General features: G+C 39.1%; 1 protein-coding gene across 1 annotated transcript in view; it reads right to left on the bottom strand.

Annotated features, from left to right (window-relative positions):
* The window catches only part of LOC104272109 (RNA-binding motif, single-stranded-interacting protein 3), a gene marked incomplete at its 3' end in the record, with an annotated part of 320,963 nt that overhangs the window by 33,303 nt on the left and 264,009 nt on the right, over positions 1–23,651 (bottom strand). The window contains exons 6-9 of the mRNA XM_009867013.1: positions 21,617–21,723; positions 10,453–10,499; positions 3,124–3,220; positions 285–335 (exon numbers count right to left, since the gene is read on the bottom strand). Coding sequence (XP_009865315.1) covers positions 285–335; positions 3,124–3,220; positions 10,453–10,499; positions 21,617–21,723 — 302 coding nt within the window. The remainder of the gene's footprint in view (positions 1–284; positions 336–3,123; positions 3,221–10,452; positions 10,500–21,616; positions 21,724–23,651) is intronic.

The following is a 23,651-nucleotide window of genomic DNA, read 5'->3' as shown; positions in this document are numbered from 1 at the left end:
GAATGCAGTTATCTTGCAGTCCCCAAAGCCAAACTTCAGAAGCAACACTTTAGAGCTTGTTATTCTCCTATAATCAATGCAATTAGATAACATATCACCCATCCTCCCCTTTTCACTGAATCAAACAGTGCTCCTTAAATAAGCAGAATCTTTGCAGGGGAGAGGTCTTGTCAAAGGAAACAGCTGGCTGCTCTTACACGACATAGGGCTTTAACGTGGCTGACAAGCAGACAAAGGCTACAGCCTAAGCACTTTTAGCTGGATATAAGCAAGCATCAACTTACTGTTGGTTGCATAACATATGGCGGATGAGGCATCCATGAAGTACTCTGGACCTGCATATTAAATACTTTTAATTAGCACACAGAGAAAAGTTTAAAACAGAACTCAAAAGATTTATCTGAAAATACTCTTTCTATCACAGCTACAGAGCCAGTTTTGGGAAGAAACTTTAGCCATGTAACTGAATGCAAGATTCACTTATGCTTCATAAAGTTATTGACAAAGGAAAAAGCTTTCCAATTTCATTTGATAATGTTTTCTACCAAAGTCAGAAGTCTGAGTGATTGTATCACTTCTACGATCCACGGTCGCCTTATCTCATATAAAGCAGTCTTCAATATTCCATGGCACCCTATTTTTTCATTTGTATTGTTTGCTTTCATCCATCAATATAATCACAAATACACCATCCAACTGACAGGGCAGGAGATGTAAAATATTCAAAGTTTATTTTCAAAAGTATCTGCATGAACTTTCAAACATTTTCAGAGATCCCAGGATGATTTATTCCGTTTTCACTAAGAACTGCATCTCAAGACTGAGTATGAGCAGGGATGAGTAGGAGAAAGCTACAAGGTCTCAGTCCTCCTGATGTCCTGTGATTTTGTTTGTGAAGCAAGTGGGGAGAATGAATTGTACAACTGTGTGCTTCAACACAAGTTTATCAAAGCAGATTTTTTGTTGAAAAGCAAGTTCAGTGAAACCAAAGCCAGTGCACACACATGCAAACTACTACAAAATTTTCTGTTGTGAAGCCCTATCAGTTAAAATATATTAGAGCTGTCACAACTTGCTGCTGCTCGTTGCTCCCACTCATGCATCCTTGCAGTTCCTTCTCTGTTCCAGGGCAAACGTCTCTGGTCTTACATTGCAAACTGCCTACAGAGAACATGGGTTAAAAAAAAAAGTCTATGGTTTTGGTGCAAATGCATCAAATCACGAACCAATGCAATGGATCAAGTCAGGAAGGGAGAAAGAAGCAACTGTGAACTGTGGAGCTGTGATGGGAGTAAGTGGCTGTGGGGCCTGAATAAGAGGGAGGAGGTGTGACTCTTAAGCCAGCTTTGCTACTGAAAAGAGTGCATGTGAATTACATTCCTCTCTCTCTGACACTGACATTTCTTCATTGTTACCATTTACTGAAATTTACTGTATTTATCTCACCAAAACTATTCTTTTTTGGTGAGTGTTACATAGACATCTAAAACTAAATAACACAAAAATAAAATCTTTGACGGTAACATTTAAAACACAGTAAGTGTAAGAACAATCCCCCACAATTACCTGTAAGCACATAAACTCAAAACTAACCACGCCCAACAAGCCAACATTAAGAGCAACCAGCATGCAGCTTTGCAAGCCTGGGAGCTTATCTCAGGTAGGACTGAGGACTGGAAGAGCACGGATGGTATAAACTTGTATCCTGGTTTGAGAGCCCCAGGATAAAAGTCCTTTGGGGCTCCTGACAGAGGGGACAATCACAGCGGGGGAGGGGGGCAGCTGTGCCTATGGGGAGGAGAGGATGGGTCAGGTGACCTGAATGGACAAATCACAGTGTTCCTTCCCATGGTACTCAGTATACAGGGGCCACTAGGAAGGGTTCTAGGGTCTTTAGTGCTGCTGTGCTGAGAGTATTGCCATCGGCTGTTCCTCATCTCTCAATGTGCTCCTGGTGCTCCCGCCTCTTGTTTTCAAACTGCAGATGAGCAACGTTTGTCAGGACCAGTTGTCTTGCCCTGACTCTTGGGGTGGGAGCAGCACAGCTCCTCTTCTGGTTTTGGGAGTTCTTTTTACTGTCATTGGGACTCAGGGCTTGGGCACTCTGGTCTGCTGCCGAGTGCAGTCTGGCACTTTTCTGCTTGTGTCCTTGTTGTCATCTGCAGGGCATGGGTTCCATAATAATATATTCTCATTGAATATATTTGTATACTTGTATAATATCTGTATATAGCTCAACATCTTCATTGTTAGTATTAAACTGGTTCAAGTGGTTTTTTTCAGCCTCAGTCTCCTTCTTTCTGATTCCCCATTATCCTCCCCTGAGAGGGTGCTGGGGGATCACAGAGACTGTTTGTCAAAATTTAGTGGCCGACCCAGCCTTAAGCTTCGACAGAAAGAAATAACTGAAATGGGGAAAATGTATAGCCAATCGCCATCTTAGACTGAAGTGATATATTCCCAGAGAATGGCTAACAATAAAACTATACAATCTGGTTTTGACTTCCATCTCAGAAAGTCAGAGCATGGCAATAATTTCCCAGTGGAGATCTGTGAGGGTTATGCTGAAAAGAGAAATTCTGAACAACAAAATGTGTGGGAGACTAAAGAAGGATATGAGGACAGTTATCCTCAAGTAACTTGCTTTGTCAGGGATTATTGGATAAAAATGAGTGCTTTTAAAGGATGCTGTTACTGGATCATATACAGCTGGGGTCAAAAGGTCAAAATACAACACAGTCGACATAAACTACAAAAAAAACCCCCACACCACATTAAAAATTCCTTTCGGCTAATGAAGGAGAGCCTAAATGACAGAACATTTCAATAAGAATGATAAGCTTCTGCTGTTGTCAACTGGAAATGAATCAAAATGCTCTTTACTAGAGAAGTTGATCAAAATTAAAAATTACAGTGGCTTTCACTGCTAGCGTAAAGAATGAAGGAAACACTTAAAACCCTACACCAAATGATATCTGAATACTACTAGAAAACATTTTGTCTAAACTGTGACTCAAGAGCGCAACCACTCACACTGTTTTCTGTGGTATACGCTCTGCCTTCATCCACATCCAAAACATAATTAACTGGGAAACATAGCAGACAAGCGTGAATCTGACGTACCTGATATGTGGAGACAGGGGAAGCAGCAATGAATGGCGTGATTGATGTCTGTGGAATCATGCGGTTTGTTGGAATACTGTACGGTGAGGAGTAAAATCTGCAAACAAAGAACAAAAGCAAGATTTTTTGAACCTTTCCCTGCTAGGCTCCGACTAATTTAGTGCCTCCCGGGCAAAGACAAAAAGAGTCTACACAGGTAATTATGTCCATCTATTTCCAAAACCACAATAAAGAAGATGTGATGGCTCCACTGAACAGATCTTGAAAATAGAAAGGAGGAGGAATATTTACACAAAGCATATTTTTTTTCACTTCAACTAGCACAAATATAGAACTTCATGATACAAGAAGTAATTATCTGAAATGCAAAGACAGCTGATTTTCCAGAGTGCTAGCTAGTGAAAGGAAATTTCTTACACAATATCGAAGACAATATTACTGATTTCATTTTCACATGCGGTACTGTTTTCTTTTCAGATCTTAATGCTTCAGTGCTGAGAATAACACTTTCCATATACATGCCTGAATTATTTGATTAAGGGATAGCTACAAAAACCATGGCATTTTTGTATTCATCTAGGCAGAGAGGAAAAAACCTACCTTCTGGTGAAATGTATCAGGAATTATGAGTCTAAATGCCCCAGGCAGCACTGAAAATTTCAGATTTCAGGTTTTTTTTATTTCCACTGTTGTACGCTATGAACAAAAGTTGCACTGTCTCTTGGCTGATGGTAATAAATGTTATATTCCTTCTCCTTCCCTGTGGGTTAATCATTATTGATAAAATTACACTTGGAAAATATAGCTACTGGTAGATCGTGTAAGTACTTAATATGTGTGTGTGCTCACAAAGATTTTTGCATTTGCTCTTTTCTCAGTTTGAACCATAAGCCAGAAAAATAAAATTGCTTTAAAAAAAAAAAAAGAATGTTTATGGTTTTACAGCTGTCAAAATGCTGATATTTCGGACTCTGAGAGAAACACTCCTGTGCAGTGTTCTCTTGTTTGATTTAAAGCCCGTGCAGATCCTTTTCATACAGCACACACCAATCTTACAAGTAACAGAAGATTTTGCACATATGCTCTCCCTGTAACAGTGAAGGGGATTATACTCCCTGTCTTTTTATGTTTGTTGTTTTTTTTTTTTTTCTCCTCACGCTGAGGCAATCAACAGTAGCTTTCCATGAGAGCCAGGCAACAAGAAAATCATTACTGGTGTTTAAACAAGTGCTCTATTTCCTGATCACCCTGGCATCCCGGATTTAGTACTAATCAGTCTAGTTCAGACTGGATGCATTCATTCTGGATGCAGGCTCAAATAACCACCAGCTTCAGCCCACCAATAGCCTCAGAAAAACAGGCTGCTGCCTTTGAATGTTGGGCAGAAATATTCGAAGTTAGGAGGGGAAAGGGAGACAGAGAAGCAATCATTTGTTCTCTCTATTCCAAATAAGATTTTAAAATGCCAAAAGCAGCAGGTGGCGTCTGAGTGATTTTTTTGTTTAATAGAAATATATTGCTATTTTAGGAACATTTATCTGCCCTTACAATGCTCACACAGAGACTATTTTAAAACTGTGCCTTTGCCCAATTTTATATATATTCTATTATGAGAGCTTAAAGGCATTTATATCTCACTGCTGTATCAAACATGAAGTTCACACAACATCAGCGGAGAAAACATCTTTGCAGCACTACCCGGATTCATCTATGGCATTAGCATGATGCATATGTTATCTAAGTCCTGTTCCAGGGGTCTTCTCTGCGATCAAGGTTAACCAGAAATCACTTTGGCTATGTTGTTGCTAAGTGGATGAACTAAGAAATGCTGCATGCAGCAAATGAAAATAGTCAGTGGCAAGCTGACAGAATTTATTCTATGAGCAAAAGGTATAAAGTATAGAAATACATATCAACCTCTGAAACTGAAGGACTGTATAAAAATAAAACTCTTTTGAAAAGACAACACTTTTTTGTTCATTCTATTCTCATTCCATCCACCAGCCTGGCACTGATGCTGCACTCATACTCATGCCGTGATGAACCACTTGGACAAAGAGAGTGCAGGGGAGAAACAACTTTCCATTTGGAAGCAGGGCTGACACTTTGCAATAAACTCTCCAATAAATCACAGCAAATACTACCAAATTTACAGAAAACGTGTGCTATGCCAAGAACTTGACAGACAGCTAACCATTCTAGTTTCAGCTTAGAGATGCAGTTATCTGAGTAGTACATAAGCTTGTAGAATACACACTCTGATAATGTGAAAGTACAGCCCTTCCAATACCCTTGCCAGTACCATTTATCTGTCACAGTTTGGAATGCTCTCAAATAAGCATCAAATAAAACACACTATCAGGATGCTCAGCTATATTGTGAAAATTAATGCACTGGAGAATCAAAGGGGAGAAGGAAAGGAAATCGGACACAGCAAATGAAAATATAAGAAAATCCAGTTCATGTATTCCGATTTTAATAATAATGAATCAGTTTTAACAATGAGACACTCTGGCTGTAGGTCAAACATTTTGCAATCAGGAATCCCTTATGCCCAGAGACAAAGGTTTGTCTTCCCGCCACAGTGTCACTTGTGTCCAAAGAGATCCAAAAAAAAAGAATGTGTCTATCTCTGCCACACGTGAAGTACAGCGTTATGGTGAAGGCAGGGTTGTCCTTGCTGAGGATAGACTCAGGAGGATCCCCCTGCACCAGGTGTGGGATGTTCAACCTGCCCCAGCACTGGAGCCATGCACCACCCTGGCAGGGCCCACTCACAAAGAGGGCTCAACATGCTCTCATCCACGTGACATGGAGGCACCTCCCCAAATTCCCTTTATATACAAATAGGGTAATGTCATATGAAATCAGCATAAGAGACATACCGGGGACCTAATAAAAGACAGGAGGAGCAAAAATGCCAAAGTGGCTTCCTCTGGTGCAAACCCGACAGTATTTTAACAAGACCTGCAGCTTCTGACTTTGCTGTATTTGATATTAAGCTTTCCATATTTTTTTTTTCTTTAGGCACAGGGAGATGTGAAGTGAGGTAGAAGATGTGCGTTTTAGGTAAAGTCCAAATGAATACACGATTCTTAGTCCTCAGAATATGTACATCAGAAAGAGGAGTGGAAAGAGAGATGAATTATACTGGCTTTGACTCATTTTAGATATATTCAGTTATGCCCCTGAAGTTCCTGCATTATATTGTACAGTATCTGGTATGGTACTTGTGGAGCTGTAGGCTTTACAGTAGTAGACCTGTGGGCTCTAAAAAGAGCTTCCCAAAAGGTTCTGTCACATTTTCCGCAAATGCCATTTGCATCCTTATACTGGCCTGTGTAGTTTTTTGCGGGCAGTGTCCCTGCCCGTCAGCTGCAATTGCAATGCAAGCAGCAAAAGTGTAAGAAGGCAGGTGGGAGGGGTGAGACATATAAATAAACATTGCTCTTGTATTAAAAATAAGACCTTTTTAGCATGCCCAGATTCCATAAGCACAGGGAGAAGTCATCACCAGGAGGTAAAAAGTTGTTCCTGGATGCTCCTAAAGAGAGGTTTTTAAGGGGCTCAAAAGAAAATGTTTTAATTTAAGAGATCTTAAAATGAACCACGTTCCCAGTACATCATCAGGCACACACAGGCAACACTTTAAGAACAGTTTCTGTTGCTTAACAGACAAAGCACATACTCCCCTCCCACATCAACCCTCCGTCCGCATTTGGGGACTGCATTATCTGTAGCGTCTGGTCACTATTTCCCTGCCAAAAAACAGGAAAAAAAATCCATATGGTTCCCATCCTATGGGGGAATGTGCAAGCTTCCATCTAGAATCTGCACAAGAGCGAAATCCTATTTGCACTGCAATAAACACCATTTGCTCACGCCTTGTGCCTGCGGGCAGTACTGAAAAAGTTAGATTCATAAATAGTATCCTGGGGCTCACATAATGTAAGAGTATTACCAAGTGTTATCAAGGCAGCAATTTTCTCTTGCAATAAGCTACACAGTCAGATGTTTGAGATGAAAAAGACCTATCTGAATATTGAGCCCATTGGCCAGCAAATACACAGTATAGTCCCCCAGATATCAGATATTAAACTGATACAGTACATCACAATCTTAGTCAAATGGCCAGGAGGACTCAAGCCTCGGGAACATTTTAAATGAGCATCCTTCCAGTGCAAGTACAAGAGCTCTGTTTTGTTCTTTGTACGAGTGCATTAAACCACTAAAACAATATTAATACCACAAATTGAAAAATCAATAGCATATTACAACATATTACACTACTCCCCAAAATAAAACCCGAGTACCTTTGTAAATGCAATTCAGAACAGGCTGATTATAAAACAAAAAAGGCACAGAGAGATTGGCAGTGGAAAAGAGCTTATCTACTGAAGTGTGTGGTTACATCTTCAGTAACTCACACTGCAATGCTATGATACACTATGGGCTGGATTCTCCAGTCTGTTATAAGAGTTTTACACTGATGTAACTCTACTGGATGCTTAAAGAGAGTTACAAGGGCATAAAAACAATACAATGAAATGGAGTATCAAGCTTTACAACATAATAGACTCAGAAGAAAATTATCTATTCCTTTGTGGGGAAAGAATCTTAGCTATTTTTAGTGCAAGTCTCTCTCGCTCTCTTTTTTTTTCCTAATTCCTACCATAGATTTTCAAGGCAAATACGCAGTTATACAGTAATAAAAGTGACAGTACTACACCATGGGCAGTGAGAACCCACCTTTTCATCTGGACAACATACAAGAGTCCAGATTCCTCCTTGAGGTTCGGTTATGCCTCAACACAAAATCTAACATAATCCACACTTCTTCAGTAATTGTAAACACTGAATTTTAAACACTGCCCTGTGACACCTGCAGAGATGTGTCTCTCTAGTAAGCTTCCATCCTCCATATAAACCTGCGTGGCCTTCACAACTCACATGCATCAGAACACATCTATCAGTCCTATAAAGGGCTCTAAAAGGTGGGGGCAATAAATCTTTCTTTTAAGTTTTACCTCACCTGAATCTTCACCTTGGCTTGGCATCTTTACATTTCCGACCTCCAGCCTCAGTTCACTAAGCTCCACACTGGGAGGCACCCAAAGGACCGAGCAACTCACGCTCGGCACAGCACAGCAACAAGTCCCGAGCGGTGTGAGGGGTCCACGCCCGCGTAACCTGACCGCTACACCGAACCACCCTGCGGCAAGGAAGCAGCTTTCTTTGCCTAACGCCCCTTCACTGACTATTAATTTAATCTGTTTTACTGGACAGTGTTTAAGGGCCCTTAACTCCCCTTCACCAGGAAGCACGCCTGCTCTGATACCTGTGCCTCCTGTCGGTGAGCAACAAACCGCATTTGTACATTTCACAAGCAAAGCATTGAGGTGCTCCTGGACTTAGCTAAAATAAAACCCAGGAGTTAGATTTTCATTGTACTTGCAAGTAAAGAGGCTTATGAAAAAGAGTAAGAATTTATGACTACAGGACACATAGAGACTATTAAGTGAATGCCTGAGGAGCTAAAAAGAAACTGTAACTAAAGGGTCCTAGTGATCCTCAGGTGACAGCATTTTAAGGATGCCACCAAAAGATGGGATAGTTTTCTAATTTTTGGTAAAGATATTGATTTTCCAACATAGTAAGTGCTTCTTCTCATAATACTGCACACGATCAGGATCTCACCATAAGAGCACTTTGAATGAGATGATTTTGTCCTGATGAAATTTAAAATATTTTGACACTCTAGAAAGAAGAGATATGTCAAAGCAGTGATTAATTGTCACTCTTGGAAAGATATCCAGTGCTGTAGTTTACTTCATGCCTTACAAATAAAAGAACATTTTAAAAACTGCAGAGCTGAAATTCTCCATTGGGTACTATTTCTTTTCCCAATGATCAGTGACTGTGTATTCAAACAATTGAGTAACCAAACCATTTGAACACCCTGAAAACCTGATAGCATGGGTACTCTTTGATAGAAACAATATCTGATTCTGAGATAACTTCCATACTTTCAAAACTAAATTTTTTTTGGAAGCAAAATTATATTCATCTCAAAGGGTCATTCAAATTACAGTTTCCAAAACGCTCACACATCTGACATGCAGAAATTCATTTGAAATAAAAGCCAGTTATCCAGATGAAACACTGGTGGATTATGAACTAATGATGGTTTTATTTATAGCCTATAATGTGTTCAGCTGAAAAGTATGATGCTAGAAAAGAAAGACTTGCTTGGGAGGTCAGAGCAGGGAAACAGAACCAGAGAATTCTGAAATCACAACTTTGCAAACATCATCTGTTTTCTGAGTTGCTCTGGTTTGGTTGCTTCCTCCACAACATGGGAATATCATGAGTCCTACAAAACTACTGTATGTAAAGGGCAATTAAGCAAAATATATTATTATAATTGATTTTTTTTAAACAGGGAATGTTAGTTTTTTCCTAAATGCTTCAATTAACAGTGCCCTAACAAATATTTAACAAATAAACTCATTCTCATCTATATCAATATATTCAGCTAGATAACACAGATGAGAGTATATACAGAATTTGCTAATCATATCAAACATCCTTCTGATTGAAGAGTGACTGTAAAAGAGTTCAGGGCCAAAACTCCTGCTTCTCTTCAAATTGTTGCTACCCTATCTGAAAGGATAGCTAGATTTCAAGGCTCTGTTTTTCTAGTTCATTAAATAATTGGAAACGTACTCATGCAGGTAAATAATACAATAATACAACTTCTCTGCTAAATTCGAAAAAAGTTACAATTCTTTGTGCTGGCAATGGTAGTTGAGAAATGAAGAAGAGTGTTGCTCAGAATTCTACCCTGAAATCCCATCTGCTTACACACTAATTTAAGGCTTTCTCCCTATTTGGCATTTCTATTCAGACAATGCCATGGAAGCCAGCCAGCCTGTAGAGACTATCCCAGATGAAGTAACATCTCTATTATCCAAAATATGCTGGAATCTTCAATGATTATTTTAACAAAAGCAAACGCAGTAAAGGGAAATTTTACTGGCTTCCACTTCATGACAGAGAGAGATTAAAAAAACATCCACTAGCATTTGCCAAATAGAGATGGAAACTGTTATGGAAAAACAGCTTCCCATTTGAATGGATATTACAAACAAGAGGGCATAAAAACAAAAAGGAAACTAAAAGAAGAACTTGACAATATAGCATTACATGCTTCAGACAAAATATGACTGAGTGAATTTGTTTCTGAGTACGTTTCACCACAGAAAGAGAAAACAGAAGATGGCATTCAAAATGATTTTTAAAAGGCACCGGAAAACATGCATTCCTTACCCATTCTGTATAGCAGCTGTTGGATCGTAAGTCAAAGCCATGCCAGCCTGCACATAGTTAGGGAAGAAAAACAGATTTTTACTATTACTGCAGAGAAAAAAAAAAAAGAAAAAATATATTAAACATATTCTAAGCCAATATGAACAAAAACTGAATGCAACTTAGATGGAAATCTAAATTCTCCATGGAAGCTCAGAAGGCCCAAAGCAGTACAGACATACTGGCTACCTCCCCTGCCTGAGAGGTCCCCGAGAACGAGATCTGCTCAGTGTGTTGGTTGTCATTTCTCTGAGAAGGGTAGTTGGTAAATATTCTAAAGCCAACTTCACAAGAGCTTCTCAAGAGGGAGTCTCATCTTTCCTACAAAGGCCACACCCTGCATGACCTGAGCCATCTACCATTTCCCCAAACTGTCACTTGTATGTACAGCTAATTCATTACCATGAGACAAGAAACAAAATGTTGGCTCTGAAGAAAAGACCAACAAAAAAAATTGTTTGAGCTTTTAAACAAGCTTTATAAAACACTTCAGAGGTCTGGACAGTAACAGAAATTGTGAATGGGCTACACAGAGCCTTTCAACTGCCATTCACCACCAAGCAGATGGTGACCTGTGCAAAAGGATTTGGCAGTGTCGAAACAGCGTCCACGTAACAACTGTCACAAGCACCACCATCAGCAGACATATCCACAGGTGCCACAGGAAAGGCAAGAAGAGAGCAGGGCTGGAGACTGAATTTTCTGCTCCACCTTATGCTCCAAGACAGCAGTTGGGGCCGTGCAGGAAGGAACAGCTTTTTGCCCAGCATTTACTTTAAGACCTGGGACTGACGATCTCCTCTCCCACACACGGCATTTGCTTTGACTTTTTGTCTTCTTTACTTCTTTTTTCACTACCTTTTGCGAAACATGTGCCAATCTAAGACACTACCAGGAGATGGGAAGATACGTTCCTTCATGCACGGCTAGAAGCAGAGAGGAGAGGACCCCCATTACTCTAAGTGCTGCTCTCCCTTTGGCAGTAGCTGACAAATGGTCATGGCACCATCCCATCCCCAGGCACTGTGTTTCTCTCTGCATGTTGTACAGATCATATGCTCCTTGCCTGAGACAGAAGACAGCAGCATTTTCTTGAAAGACAGATGCTTCACCAACCACATGACAGGCTTTGCGCTTCTAGTGTGAGCTTTTAATGCCCGTGGAACCATCTACCAAAGTATTTCTGAGTAATGGCATCTTCCCACTTTCAGATGGTCACTCAGACAGGTCAGCAAAACATTTGGGCTTGGCCAGGTCCCACACAGGCAGGTGAGTAGCCAGGGTAAACGCTCTGGTGATGAGCAGGCTGAAAGCACACAGCATTCCTGGAAGAGCCAGGCTAGCCCAGCAGCTGCACACTGGTCTAAGATGGTCCAGGTTTCCAGAGGCCAAAAATAACTTCTGATCTGAAAGGGTATGCTTCCTGCTACCTTGTGTAGCCCAAAAATATCCACTCGTGACCTTATTAAACTTGTGTATTTGTCTCATTATACTTTTAAGCAGATGCTAGGGCAAATGCTTTGCTCATTGAAGATGTCATGGCTTTAATAAAATATGTACTGTCTCCCAAGCAAAGAATAAATCAGGAGACTAAGGCCAAGAACACATGGCTATTTTTTAAAATGTGTTTATTTGATACAAAGAAAACTAAAAATGGGTATTTCTGCAGGTGTAAAATGCCAAGGAATCAAATTTAGGGTGATCCCAATCACTGCTAATTTTGATGTAAAAAATAAATTAGCTTAGAAAATCATAAGGGATGATCTACTTAACTTGTTTTTATATTCTTATGTCTTACACATTCTCAGCATATTATATTTCTTGGTAAGGTTACTTTAATTACTAATGAAAATATATACAGTTAATCACTAAAGACAGACAATAAAACTTTAATATGATAAACATTTTTTATCTGCAGTACATTTTAGAGAAAAAATCCTTTCTTATTTTCCTTTCTCAACACCTGTAAAATTTGTTATTGCTTTCTTCTCATATTCCTGTACTGGTAAAGACAACTAAGCAGTATGCACAAGCCCTAGAGGGACAGAAAAATTAGTTCTAACAATTTTTTTTATTAAAAAAACCTTTAAAAATCTCATCACAAATCTACTCAAGTCTAAGGAAAAAAGCCAAACCTTATAATTCCTTGGGAAAGAAGAGATCTAAGCTTTCTAAATAAGGGACTTTCTAGATCTAACAGCCCTTAGAGTTGCCTGGATCAGAGCTCTCCATATCCCACAGCTCGCATTAGTGTGACCTGGGGACAAACTGACGACGCGGAAAGGAGGGCTGGGAGGAAAAAGGAAAATGAACAATTGCTCTTGTTTTAGTTTCTTTGCTTGCCCTCCACTCCCATCACGCCTCAGCCCTGCATGTGGGTGCATGCAGACAAACTGCACATACTCTCTTCTGTACACATTAGTATCACATCCACTGCATATTTTTGGTACTATGAATATGGGACACTGTTGTGAGCCTGGTGAGTATGAAATATGAAAGGCTCGACACTCATCTCCGTATCCATGCTCCATATCTGTACTTCACGCTGACAGATTACCAGAATCTGTTCAAGTACTTCAGCAGTGACCACTATAAATACCACTATAACTTTTGCCAGTAATCGAAACATTCCCATTTGACAAATACTACCCAGTGTGCAGCAATATGTACATAAGGTACACTACCTACAGTATGTCCAGTAACATTGCTAACATCCCCCATTGCTGAAGAGCCTCAAACAGCTTGTATTTCAAATATTTACTTCTTTATAACCCTAACCCTAAAGTTAGGCCAGGCCTAAAGTTGCATAATTCCTCCCTACAAAATCACGCTGGCTGGAAGCCTAGGGAGAGGCAACAGTTAGCCGGGAACCATGAAAGGTTTATGATCTGAAGCATCCACACTCATCAGGAATAAAAACCGATGAGATCTGCACTTTCCTAATGCCAAAAACACCAAATAAGAATATTAGGGTTGACCGCTGACTTCCATGCTAGCTTCTGTCAAAACCAGAACTGAACATAGCTGTTGCTGTGCTTAATATGGTACCAACTACACCAAGGCATTGACTGATGCCTCTGTAACAGTCCTCTGTTGTGCTGAAGAGTGTTTCCTTCCAGGTCTTTGCATCTACTGTTTTGCTCATGTTTTAGTGGAAGGACAGAGTCTTATTCCTTCCTCTGATAGTGACACTTCCTGATGAAATGCCACCTGAGAGACTGGCACTGATGATGGAACGCTGCCTTAGGGAAATATTTGTCAGATAAATCTTCTCTGAAAGAACAACTGAACCACGGAATTTTCATGCTGTACAACCAGATAATGGACGTAGACTCAGCTACTGAATGAAAATCCTCCACCTCAACATTTCACCACATAATCGCTTAAGGTAATCAAAAAAAGAGGTATATTTGTTATCAGTCCCACAAATAGTAATAAAGACCATCCTGAATGGTTACTCGACTGATCTGTTCAGAATATCCTGTGACACAGAAATAAACCCAGGTCATTTAAAATGCTGATTTTTTTTTTTTTTAAAAAGAATATTTAAACCCTATGTGTTTACTTATTGCTCTTTTTTACCAAAGTATCTGAACTTAAGACAAATAAAGGAAGATTTCTGCTAATTTGATGCTGCAGTCTTCTGATTATTGGTACCGGTGAACAAAGAGATTCTAGTAAGAAGAGACCCAATCTGCACGTTTCTTTAAATTTAAGCTCTTTCCTTGAATAACGTGCAGGATACATCAGAAAGGCTCTGGAAAGCAAGTTTGAAAGTCTTTGTTCAACACTTTACTGTGAAAAATTTTCCATAGGCAAAGACAAGGTGTTCTGTGTCCGTTTTTTCCTCTCTTTTTGCCATGACTTGAACATAAATGAGCACATTTGCCTCATTAAAGAGACTATTAGGCCATCACATTTGTATTGCTTATGTAAATTGGATTTGTAAATTTCTCAAAGAAATGATTAAGTTGTGGAGTGATTATTAAAAAAAAAATCACATCTTCAATATCATATGAAATAAGGTGGGTTTACTATTTCCCTTCCAACTCTCTGTGAACGCTCACAAGAAGAACCTTTATCAGCCCAGTATCTATGTTCAAACAAACACAAATATTTATAAACGACCAAATTTTAGGTTGCATGATACCTTCTGCGTTGCTTGGAAGCAGCTTTCATAAACCACTTCACTAACACATCACCACCTACTCTTAGTGTACATGTCTTTCCCTCACTGTGTGCAAAAATTCACTGTAATATTGACCTAATACAGAGATCTCCTACGCCGCTTCCTCAAAGGTGAACCTTCCATGTCATCTCCTTGAACCTGCTCTGGACAGACTATGTTTAGGGCTGGAGCAAGGCTGCTGTCATCACAGCATTCCTGGTTATGCAGGAGGCCACAGTACCATTGGAAAAAAATCAGAGGCGCCTGAAAATTAAAAAAATATGTGCGAAATCCACTGACGCGGTGTGTTTTCCAAGCAGAAGGCTCCCCAGGTTTCTCCTCTTTAGGGTGAGATTTGGAAAAACAAAGTTGTGCCCTAGGACTCAGAGGTTCAGTGGTGAACCAAGGTGGAAATTAGGCCAGAAGATAAGTCTCTTTTCCCCATCTCCTCTGACTCATGCACTCATCCTTTCACAGTAGAGGAGAACAAGCATGCTCTTGGCTACTACAGTGAAACCAACTGAAATTTCAATGCTGAAATTCCTGTACTTGTTTTGTTACCACCACTAATATCTGCCGAGCATCACAGGATCTCTCGTGCCCTAACAGCAGATACTCTGACCGAAGCACTCTGAAGAAGGGAGAGAGAGGAGGGAGAAGAAATCAACAACTTAAATGAGATTCTTTTACAATACTGATTTAGTAAAATAGACTCAGTCACCAGCAAAGGTAACGTAGCGGAGTTCCTTCCTTTAATTATTCAAACAGTTCTGTCAGAAGTACTCCACATTATTAGAAATATTTCTGAATTTAATTCTGAATTCCTTTTCAGAGAAGGAAAAATCTAGAATGTAAATGTGACACCTGTTAAATATATAGATGCATATGAAAGAAATTTCCCACTGATGTGTGCTCATTTAACAGCTGCAAATTCTGGGAAAGAAAGCAGCTGGGAAGACAATAATATATAATACTGAGGTCAAACTTGGGAAGTGATCCATGAACCTCAGAAGGTCAGAGGCTGAGCTGATAAACACAATGACATGTTCAGATACCCAAATGAATGACAGGAAATCCTTTTTGTCCTACAGAACTGCAATGGAAGTCTGATGTACTCAGCTTCTGTTCTTGGGGTTGAGTCACTTTGTTCCCATTTCAATTCATCTGATGAGTTAAAAGGTTAAGTGCTGAAGTTTACAAAAGTTAAAAAGAAAAAAAAGAGGATAATAACCTCCTCACAGACACATATATAATAAAATATATTTATTCCGCTTTCACAACCAACTTATAGAGTTAACCTTGCCATCTTCAGGTCTGCACACCATCTGCTTTGGAGGATCTGGCACACTCGTTTCACCACCAGTCTGAACCAGTGTGAAATCAGCTGTGGATTACAGTCACATCTGCACATTAGGTGTGTGTTTACAGTGAGTTGGAAAGACTTGCAGGGATGGTGTGCAGCACTACTAAAAATGACAGCCCGCCAAATATCTGTTCGGGATACAGGAGAATGCAGAAAACAGTATGCCCTTTTCCCCTGTCTTCAACATCTGTTTATTCTGCATAAGAAAACACTGTTGTTGTAGTAGTATTTGGAGGAAAACCCAACTGCAAGAAAATCTCGTGGGCAAATAGCATGACATTTTTCACCACAGAACGAAATCCAAAGCCAAAAAAGAAAACTAAGAAAACTACTCTCAGAGAGCAGGTACAGTCTTGATTCTACTATAAGCAAACCATGGCCCCTACTATGAGTAAAAACAGTTCCTTTTAAAATCCTGATTCCAGGGACAGTGATTTCATATGGGTCATTATTTAAAAATATTTCTATGTGCTTTATAAGCTAAAAATCCAGCCATTTAAAGTGGTCTTTGGCGTTTCTGCCACATAGGCACCTTTTCAAAATGTTGCCCACAGTGACAGTGTCTTGTACCATGAAGAATTTTTAACTCATTGCTTTGTATCTTTTCACTTATTTGCCAGTTACCTTTTCCCCTTTTTGAGCCTTCTCCTTTTGTGTAGGGGTTTCTCTAGGTTCAGTTGTTAAACTAAGCTTTAGCTGAAAACAAGCACGCAAAATACACATACACACACAAAATATACAGTAATGTCTTTGTGCACGGTTTGCATGGGAGGATATAAGCTCAGTTGGTTAGAGTGTGGTGCTCATAACACCAAAGTTGTGGGTTCGATCCCCGCTCAATCCCCATGTGTTGCCTGATCTAGTTGACAGGGAGGTTGGTTTAAATGATCTCTAAGGTCCCTTCCAACCTAGGCCATTCTGTGATGGTAGAATGGAAATTAGACTGACTCACAGTTCTAGAAAATTCATACTGATATTATTGCATATTTGGACAGGTGTGGAAATTGTCTCCAATAAAAAAGTAGAAATTATTTGCCTAGGTATAAAACATATCTGCCCTAAACACTGATGATTATGGAACGAACTAAGTAATACCCATCTCCTTGGAAGTATAAAAAGAAATTATGTCTGACTTATAAATGGGCCTGGCATAGCTCTACTAATCATTTCTAAATGCCTGCTGATAGTAAATAAGGCACCAGGATCAACTGCCACCAGGATTAACTCCTGAATCCCTACACTGGTACTGACTACAAAAACATTAGTACCTCTCTCCAATTATTTATTGTATGTTTTTCTCTGTAAATTACTGTTTGCATTACACAAAACTGTAATGAGTTGCAGATATAGAGAGAAACTGTTAGCAAAAGCAGCATTCCCAAACTTTTAAAGAAAGATTAAAAAAAATGTTTTAATTCTTTAGACATTTCACCAACTAATCCTGAAGAAAACAAAGGAGAAAAGGGGAAAGAAGAAAGAGAGGGAACAAAAGGAAATGCAGGTTAACCTCTTGGCTATTTAGAAACAAAATGTATCCTACATAACAGAAGCAAGAAAGCAATCAATAGAAGAAACATTGATGGCAACTATTAAATAGCATTACAAACATCAGAATAAACTGAAATGACAAGGGGGTCACATTCAGTGGTGCATGTCACTGTTGTGATATATGCACCAATAGTGTAATTGTGATATTGCCTTGCAAGAAGGACAAAACAAATATTAAAATGGTCTAAATTTTACAGAAGTTTGAAAATTAAGTAACAAAGGCTTAAAAAAATTATGACTGTGAATTCTTGATCACTTTGGGCTGACCAGATATACGAATGCTAGCATTTCTAGAACTGTTCTTCCTAGAAGAATGTAAACAATAGTAAACTTTGGGCTGATGCAAAGCATTAATTCGTGTCCAGTTTATGTGGTATATCTTCCCTTCAATCAGATAAATTTTTAATAACCCGTCTCTTAAACACACATATCAAAAGATTTTATTTCTGGTTAACCAATACCAAAGTTTTGGTGAATCTGTGATAAAAGATTATGCTGTAAAATTGAAGTTGCAGTTTTTAATCCAATCTGAACTCAATTTGTAACTACTCTTGATTCCCCAGATGCACTTCCAGCTAATGAACGTTTTTTTGGATGTGTATCACCTACCTCTAGACTTGTCAATTGTAATTTAGAGGTAAATTAAATCAGATACTTTACAGACAGAATTTGAATATGATTACCCTTCTATCACCATCTCAACATGATCTTGTCAGGGCAAGTTTTAAAACAGTTCTGAATTAAGCCTGAAAAAAATAATTGAACTTTGTGCAGAAATCGTGTCAGTTATTAGGTCAGAATTTCACTGCAAATATTTACAACATTTGCAGGCTTCACTGTACACTTACTGCATCTGTATGTTAAATGCCTAATTTGACAGCCTTTTACAAAGCCATCAGTAATTTAAACTCCTGGCTCCTCAGTCCAGAACTGGTCAGCCATCACAAATCCTCAGTCAAATGCCTCAGTAAATCTACTGAGTATTTCCTGAAGCTTCAAACAAGACTAGAAGGGTAAGGACTAGAAAGTGCTATTCAAGGTCACACATTCTTCCCTGGTTACAACTGGCTAAGTAACCAAGTACCAAAAAACACGTCTGAGAAGCCCTAGAGAAATTCAGTGTATTCCTAAAGACTTTACTTTAAAAGATAAGCCAAGTTAACAGTGAACTATTCTACATGGTTGTGAAGCAATCTACAAAAGCATATGACAGAAATAAGATTTTCTATTACATTCTGCAGTATGGCCTGAAAACTTTACCAAAAAAAAAAGTAATCTTCTCATATAAAATTCCCCGGAATCTCTCTATAAAAGAGAGCAAAACCTCTGAGAACAGCTTGGCCAGACAGGTAACGCTGCAGCAAACCTGCTCCTCCCTACTAAATCTCCTGCCATTTCCCTCCTTCAGCAGAGCATGGGGCACAGCTGTCTGTCTCCACTTGGCTTGCTCAAATCTGAGGCCAGTGACAGAACTGTTTGTGCCATTCATTTCTCTGGGGTCTGCCCTTCCAAGCAATAATCCTCATGCACGCTCAGTGTTAATGCTGGTTAAACCTCAGAAGTTTTAGAAATGCCCTTCACATAAGCATTCAAGAATGCAAAGGCTTATCTGAACAACAGCCAAATACATCTTGGTCTAGATACAACAGGATTTGTGCAGGGTGGAAATGCTGAGCGAGTAATCTCTTGGACACCATTTTAATGATTTTCTTTGGGGAAGAAACCAAGAAAAAGCAGAGATATGCAAAATCTTTCCAGAACCCATTTGTAATCAGAAATATGACATTTGTCATATACCAATTATTTCTCACTACTTGTGCCTGTTCTTTTTTAAAGAAATTAAAATTGACAGGAGTAATCGTAGGAAGGTTACATGAGTGCTGCTACACGAAGAACAACTGAATGGTACATCGTGCTTGGAGTAAGACAAAGAGCTGGAAAAACCTTATTGCATATAAAATATAACAGTAATTACAGAAGGATTTTACACTGGAAAGAAGAAAATTAACAATGGTGGGGAAGAAATTCAATAAATGAGTGACCCTATAAAACCCCACACATTCTTATCTTTGATGCGTTGACTAGTAAATATCCAATGTGCAACAAGTATTTAACAGCTGTTAGTCAGAGAAAATTCGAGAAAATCTAGGAATACAGAACACATTCCCAACTTAATATATTTCTGAGTTTGTATCTTTACAGCCTTTCCACATTTGTAGATTATATCATGACAACAGCTCTGCAGTTGACATGAACAACAATAAGGAATCACGTCTCCCAGCATGGAAAACTTGTTTTTAAATGTTGATACTATAAACATACCGACCACACCCTGCCTCTAGGTCACAGTGCTTAATATGAGCCACTCCAGGAACAGCAAATTAACTAGGTAGAATGTAATAAGCTGATGCCCTGAGGCCATAGGAATAATAATGGCTCGTTGGCTTTAACTTTATATTCTCTTGTTTATTGATTTGCACTGAAAGGAAGGATAGAACAGTGGATATAATAGCTATGATAGCATTTAATATTTAAACAGGGATTTAGAGGTCTTTAAAATATGGATTGTTGACCTTATGATGGTTCATTATTGTCTCCTATATATAGATGTTTGTTTTTCAAGCGTTGTATATGATAATCTGAGTCTGCTGCTTGAAGTACTTCTTGGGCACTTGTTCCTCAGTAGATCCTTAACACAATAAACCATAATGGCCCCTAAGAAGATGTTTCAATTTTTTTGAGACATACAAAATAATAAGAGACAGCAATGAATCTCTGGAGACTTCTGAAGTCTCCTTTAGCAAATGTGGCTGCTCCACTGGCACTCAGCCCATAAAGCTAAAAATATTTTGCAACATTCCTTTTTTTTTTACCTTGCTGGAGGAAGAAATTTTCTATGTTTCCAAGAGGCCTTTCTCTTTCCTTTAGGATCTCACCATTTGTGCTAGAGTATATATGTCATAAGCTAACAATCTGAAAAGCATTAGCTAGCAAAATCAAATAATTGCAAAAAAAGCAGAAAACATCTAAAACCACATAACTTAGAAATACTGAAGAGTTTTCCTGTTTATTTCCATTGTAAAATTGAAGTAAATGTAGCAAAATTCATCCTAAAAAAAATCCCAACCACAAGCCCTCAAACACAAAAACAAACACCATCAAAAACTAACTTGTAGCCTAGTGGGTCACAACTGAGCAACATATTTTTTTTTTCTCCTTAAAGTCTAAATCATAATGACAAATATTAAGTGTTTAGGATAGAAAAACTTGTAAGTCCTTCAGCTTCGTAGCTATAATCACACATAAGCAGGAACTATGACTAGATCTACCTCATTTATTCAAGTGTCTTTATCCCACAATAACATTCAAGAAGAGAAAATAAACTTTTGAAGAGTCAAATAACTTCCTTTCTTATTTCACCTGTCTTTGGAGTCACTTCATGTACAAGTACAGAGAGGGGAAACTCCAGTAGCGGACTATTTGCAGCAGAGCAGAAAGCAACCATTAGATAATTATTTTTTTCACTGTACACATGATGGAGCTGAGGCTACTGTAAACTGGCTAGGTTTGGACAAAACGAAGATCTCAGCTCAGATAAGCTTTTGGAAAACTTTTACATGGCCCATACATTTGGATATCCAAGCGCATCTCTTTATTTTGTAACAATCCAGCTACTCCCCCAGGATTTTTTTTTATCACCAGGAACTATATATGGAGGAAATAACACTGGTGAGTTGCTTAAGTGTAAATTGATGGCTGATGGCACTCCAGTAAGAGAACACCGGGCTCAGGACCAGCTACAGGGAGAGCGCTCGTGGTGCTGCGCAGAGCTCCACATGAAGCTCTGAAGGTCTCTCTTCTTGTAACTTTACACTCTGCACATTATTATAATCCTCCCTCTCCCCTCTGTTTATACGTCTTTTTCTGTGTGTAACTACTGTATTTTGTGTGCAATCCGATTTCTTCATAGCCCTGAAAGGCAGACCTCCAAGTCTGCTGCTGACTTCTGCCAAACCCCAGGAAAATAATTGCCGCGTGGCACTTACCTCTCCTTCTCTGGGCCACGGCCTTCCATTCTGTGTGTATTTGCTTTGATTCTGGCGCTTCTTTTGCCCTCCATCAGCAAATTTGCACAGCAAAGGCTCAGTGGGGGCTGTGAAGACAAGAAACCCAGTCTATGTTAGCAACCCCCCAAAGAAAGTGATCATACGAGCAACAGTAGTGCTTTGTCGTACTGATCTTTTGAAGTAAAATCTTTCCTTCTGCAGATATTTTGTGCCTCTTTTAGCCTTGACTCCACTGGCAGCTGCTCTTATTAACTAAGCTTCAAAAAATATATACTGGCAGCCCTTAAAAGAATTTTGCAAATATTGTTGAAAAAATAATCAGCATACGCAGAATGTTAAGTTGCTGTAGTGGAATAGTAAAGTCAGGCATTAGTTCCAGCTAAGTTAGACACGTACTCATGACCAGCACTAGTGCAAGGATAAATATTGCTTTACTAAAGCAGCTTTCTGTTCTTATTGTAAAAACTTTGCAATAATCTGTTTAAGGAATAAGTGTTCTCACTATTTCTGAGGTTCCCGGCACTCAATCTTTTAAAAATTTGAATAAACGGAATCAAATAGAAACTTTTGCCAAGCGCAGTCCAATTACCTTTCTTCTTGTCTTAACTCCTCTTTTAAGCAAGTTGACAGCTAAGAAAACCCCTTTCCTCTCCAACTGAGGTCTAGTGTGTCTGAATACAGCAGTCGGAGGGGCTGGAGCCTTGGGAAGAAAGGATATTCAGAGAGCTGCACACCCCAAAAGGCAGCTCATAATAGGGCCCCCTAGTGAAGACATTGCCACACATCAAAAGGGTACAGCAGGAAGGGAACTTTGAGTCTAGCGATTTTTCCCATCCACCCAGCTTTTAAAAGCCTCCTAATTTATTTTTTTTTTGGCCAAAACCTGTAATTAGCTTGCTTGTGGGAGCTTCCTAAAAGATAGGCCAAATTCTACCCACTTCATTAGGTGTATGTCAGGATTGTCCTTTATTGCCTACATCAAGAGAAGTAAACCAATACTGGTGTGGTTGAAAGAAATCTAAAACCAATGTGTCACATCTGAATCTTTGCAAGAATTTTTGGCATCACAAGTACAGGATCTAATTAATTAACCAGGGCTTCTGAAGGGAAAAAAAAAAAAGCAAGAAATGTGGTTTTTTTCCTCCTTATTTCCTGTTTCTAGAAGGCTAGCAATGCTGAAAGAGTAGAAGTGCAGGCACATGAAGGAGGTCAAGTTGCTGACTTATTTATTTGCAATAAAAATTATTATTTGGTTAAAGGATGAAATAAATTCACATAATATTAAAAAAACTTCACCTCCCCCAACCTCTTAGTTACAAGTCAGCTCAAAATGGGTCAGAAAGTGTAGATTAAAACTGTGATCACTTGAAAACTGCAATTGAGAAGCAATGAAGACAGAGAATCTCACATCAAACCCACAATTTCTCATTGGACAGCATCACTTTGGCTACTTCTGAAGCTTTAACAGCTTTGTTTTTTCATTACCATTTTATCAGGTTAGTAATTTCCAAGGTCACTAGAAACTGAACTGCAGGGAACAATCCATTGTCAGCAGAAAGCTCAACTGTGTGACCCCAGAGGTCCTTCCCCACCTCAGACTTCGATTACTGTATCAGACTTTGGTAGAAGCAATGCTCAACCGACCATTTTAAATTTAAAATAATGAAGGTTTAAAAGCATCTAGGTGGCTATGGAGATTCTTCCTGCAGATGAAAAGATTTTATAGGGCTGACTGCCCTGCACTTTCACCAGTGTTACTCCACAGTGAGATGCTGCATGATTTCAGAGTGGTTACTTACAATTCACTTCGATGCAACTGTGAGGGAGGAGCAGGTGCTAAGACTGCATTGGGGAAAGATCTATTAAATATCACACCTGAAGCTTTTTGTTTTAAGCACTAAATAACTACCAAGCAACATACAATACCTTTCAGAGGAGCACATAAAAAAAAATTTGCACATTGGGCATTTACACTTTGTGATCATCTGCTAATATTCACATGTGGTATTAGCCC

The sequence above is a fragment of the Apaloderma vittatum genome, unplaced genomic scaffold, assembly GCF_000703405.1.
Source record: "Apaloderma vittatum isolate BGI_N311 unplaced genomic scaffold, ASM70340v1 scaffold3743, whole genome shotgun sequence".
Taxonomy (NCBI): Eukaryota; Metazoa; Chordata; class Aves; order Trogoniformes; family Trogonidae; genus Apaloderma; species Apaloderma vittatum.
This window is presented reverse-complemented; position numbering and strand designations above follow the sequence as displayed.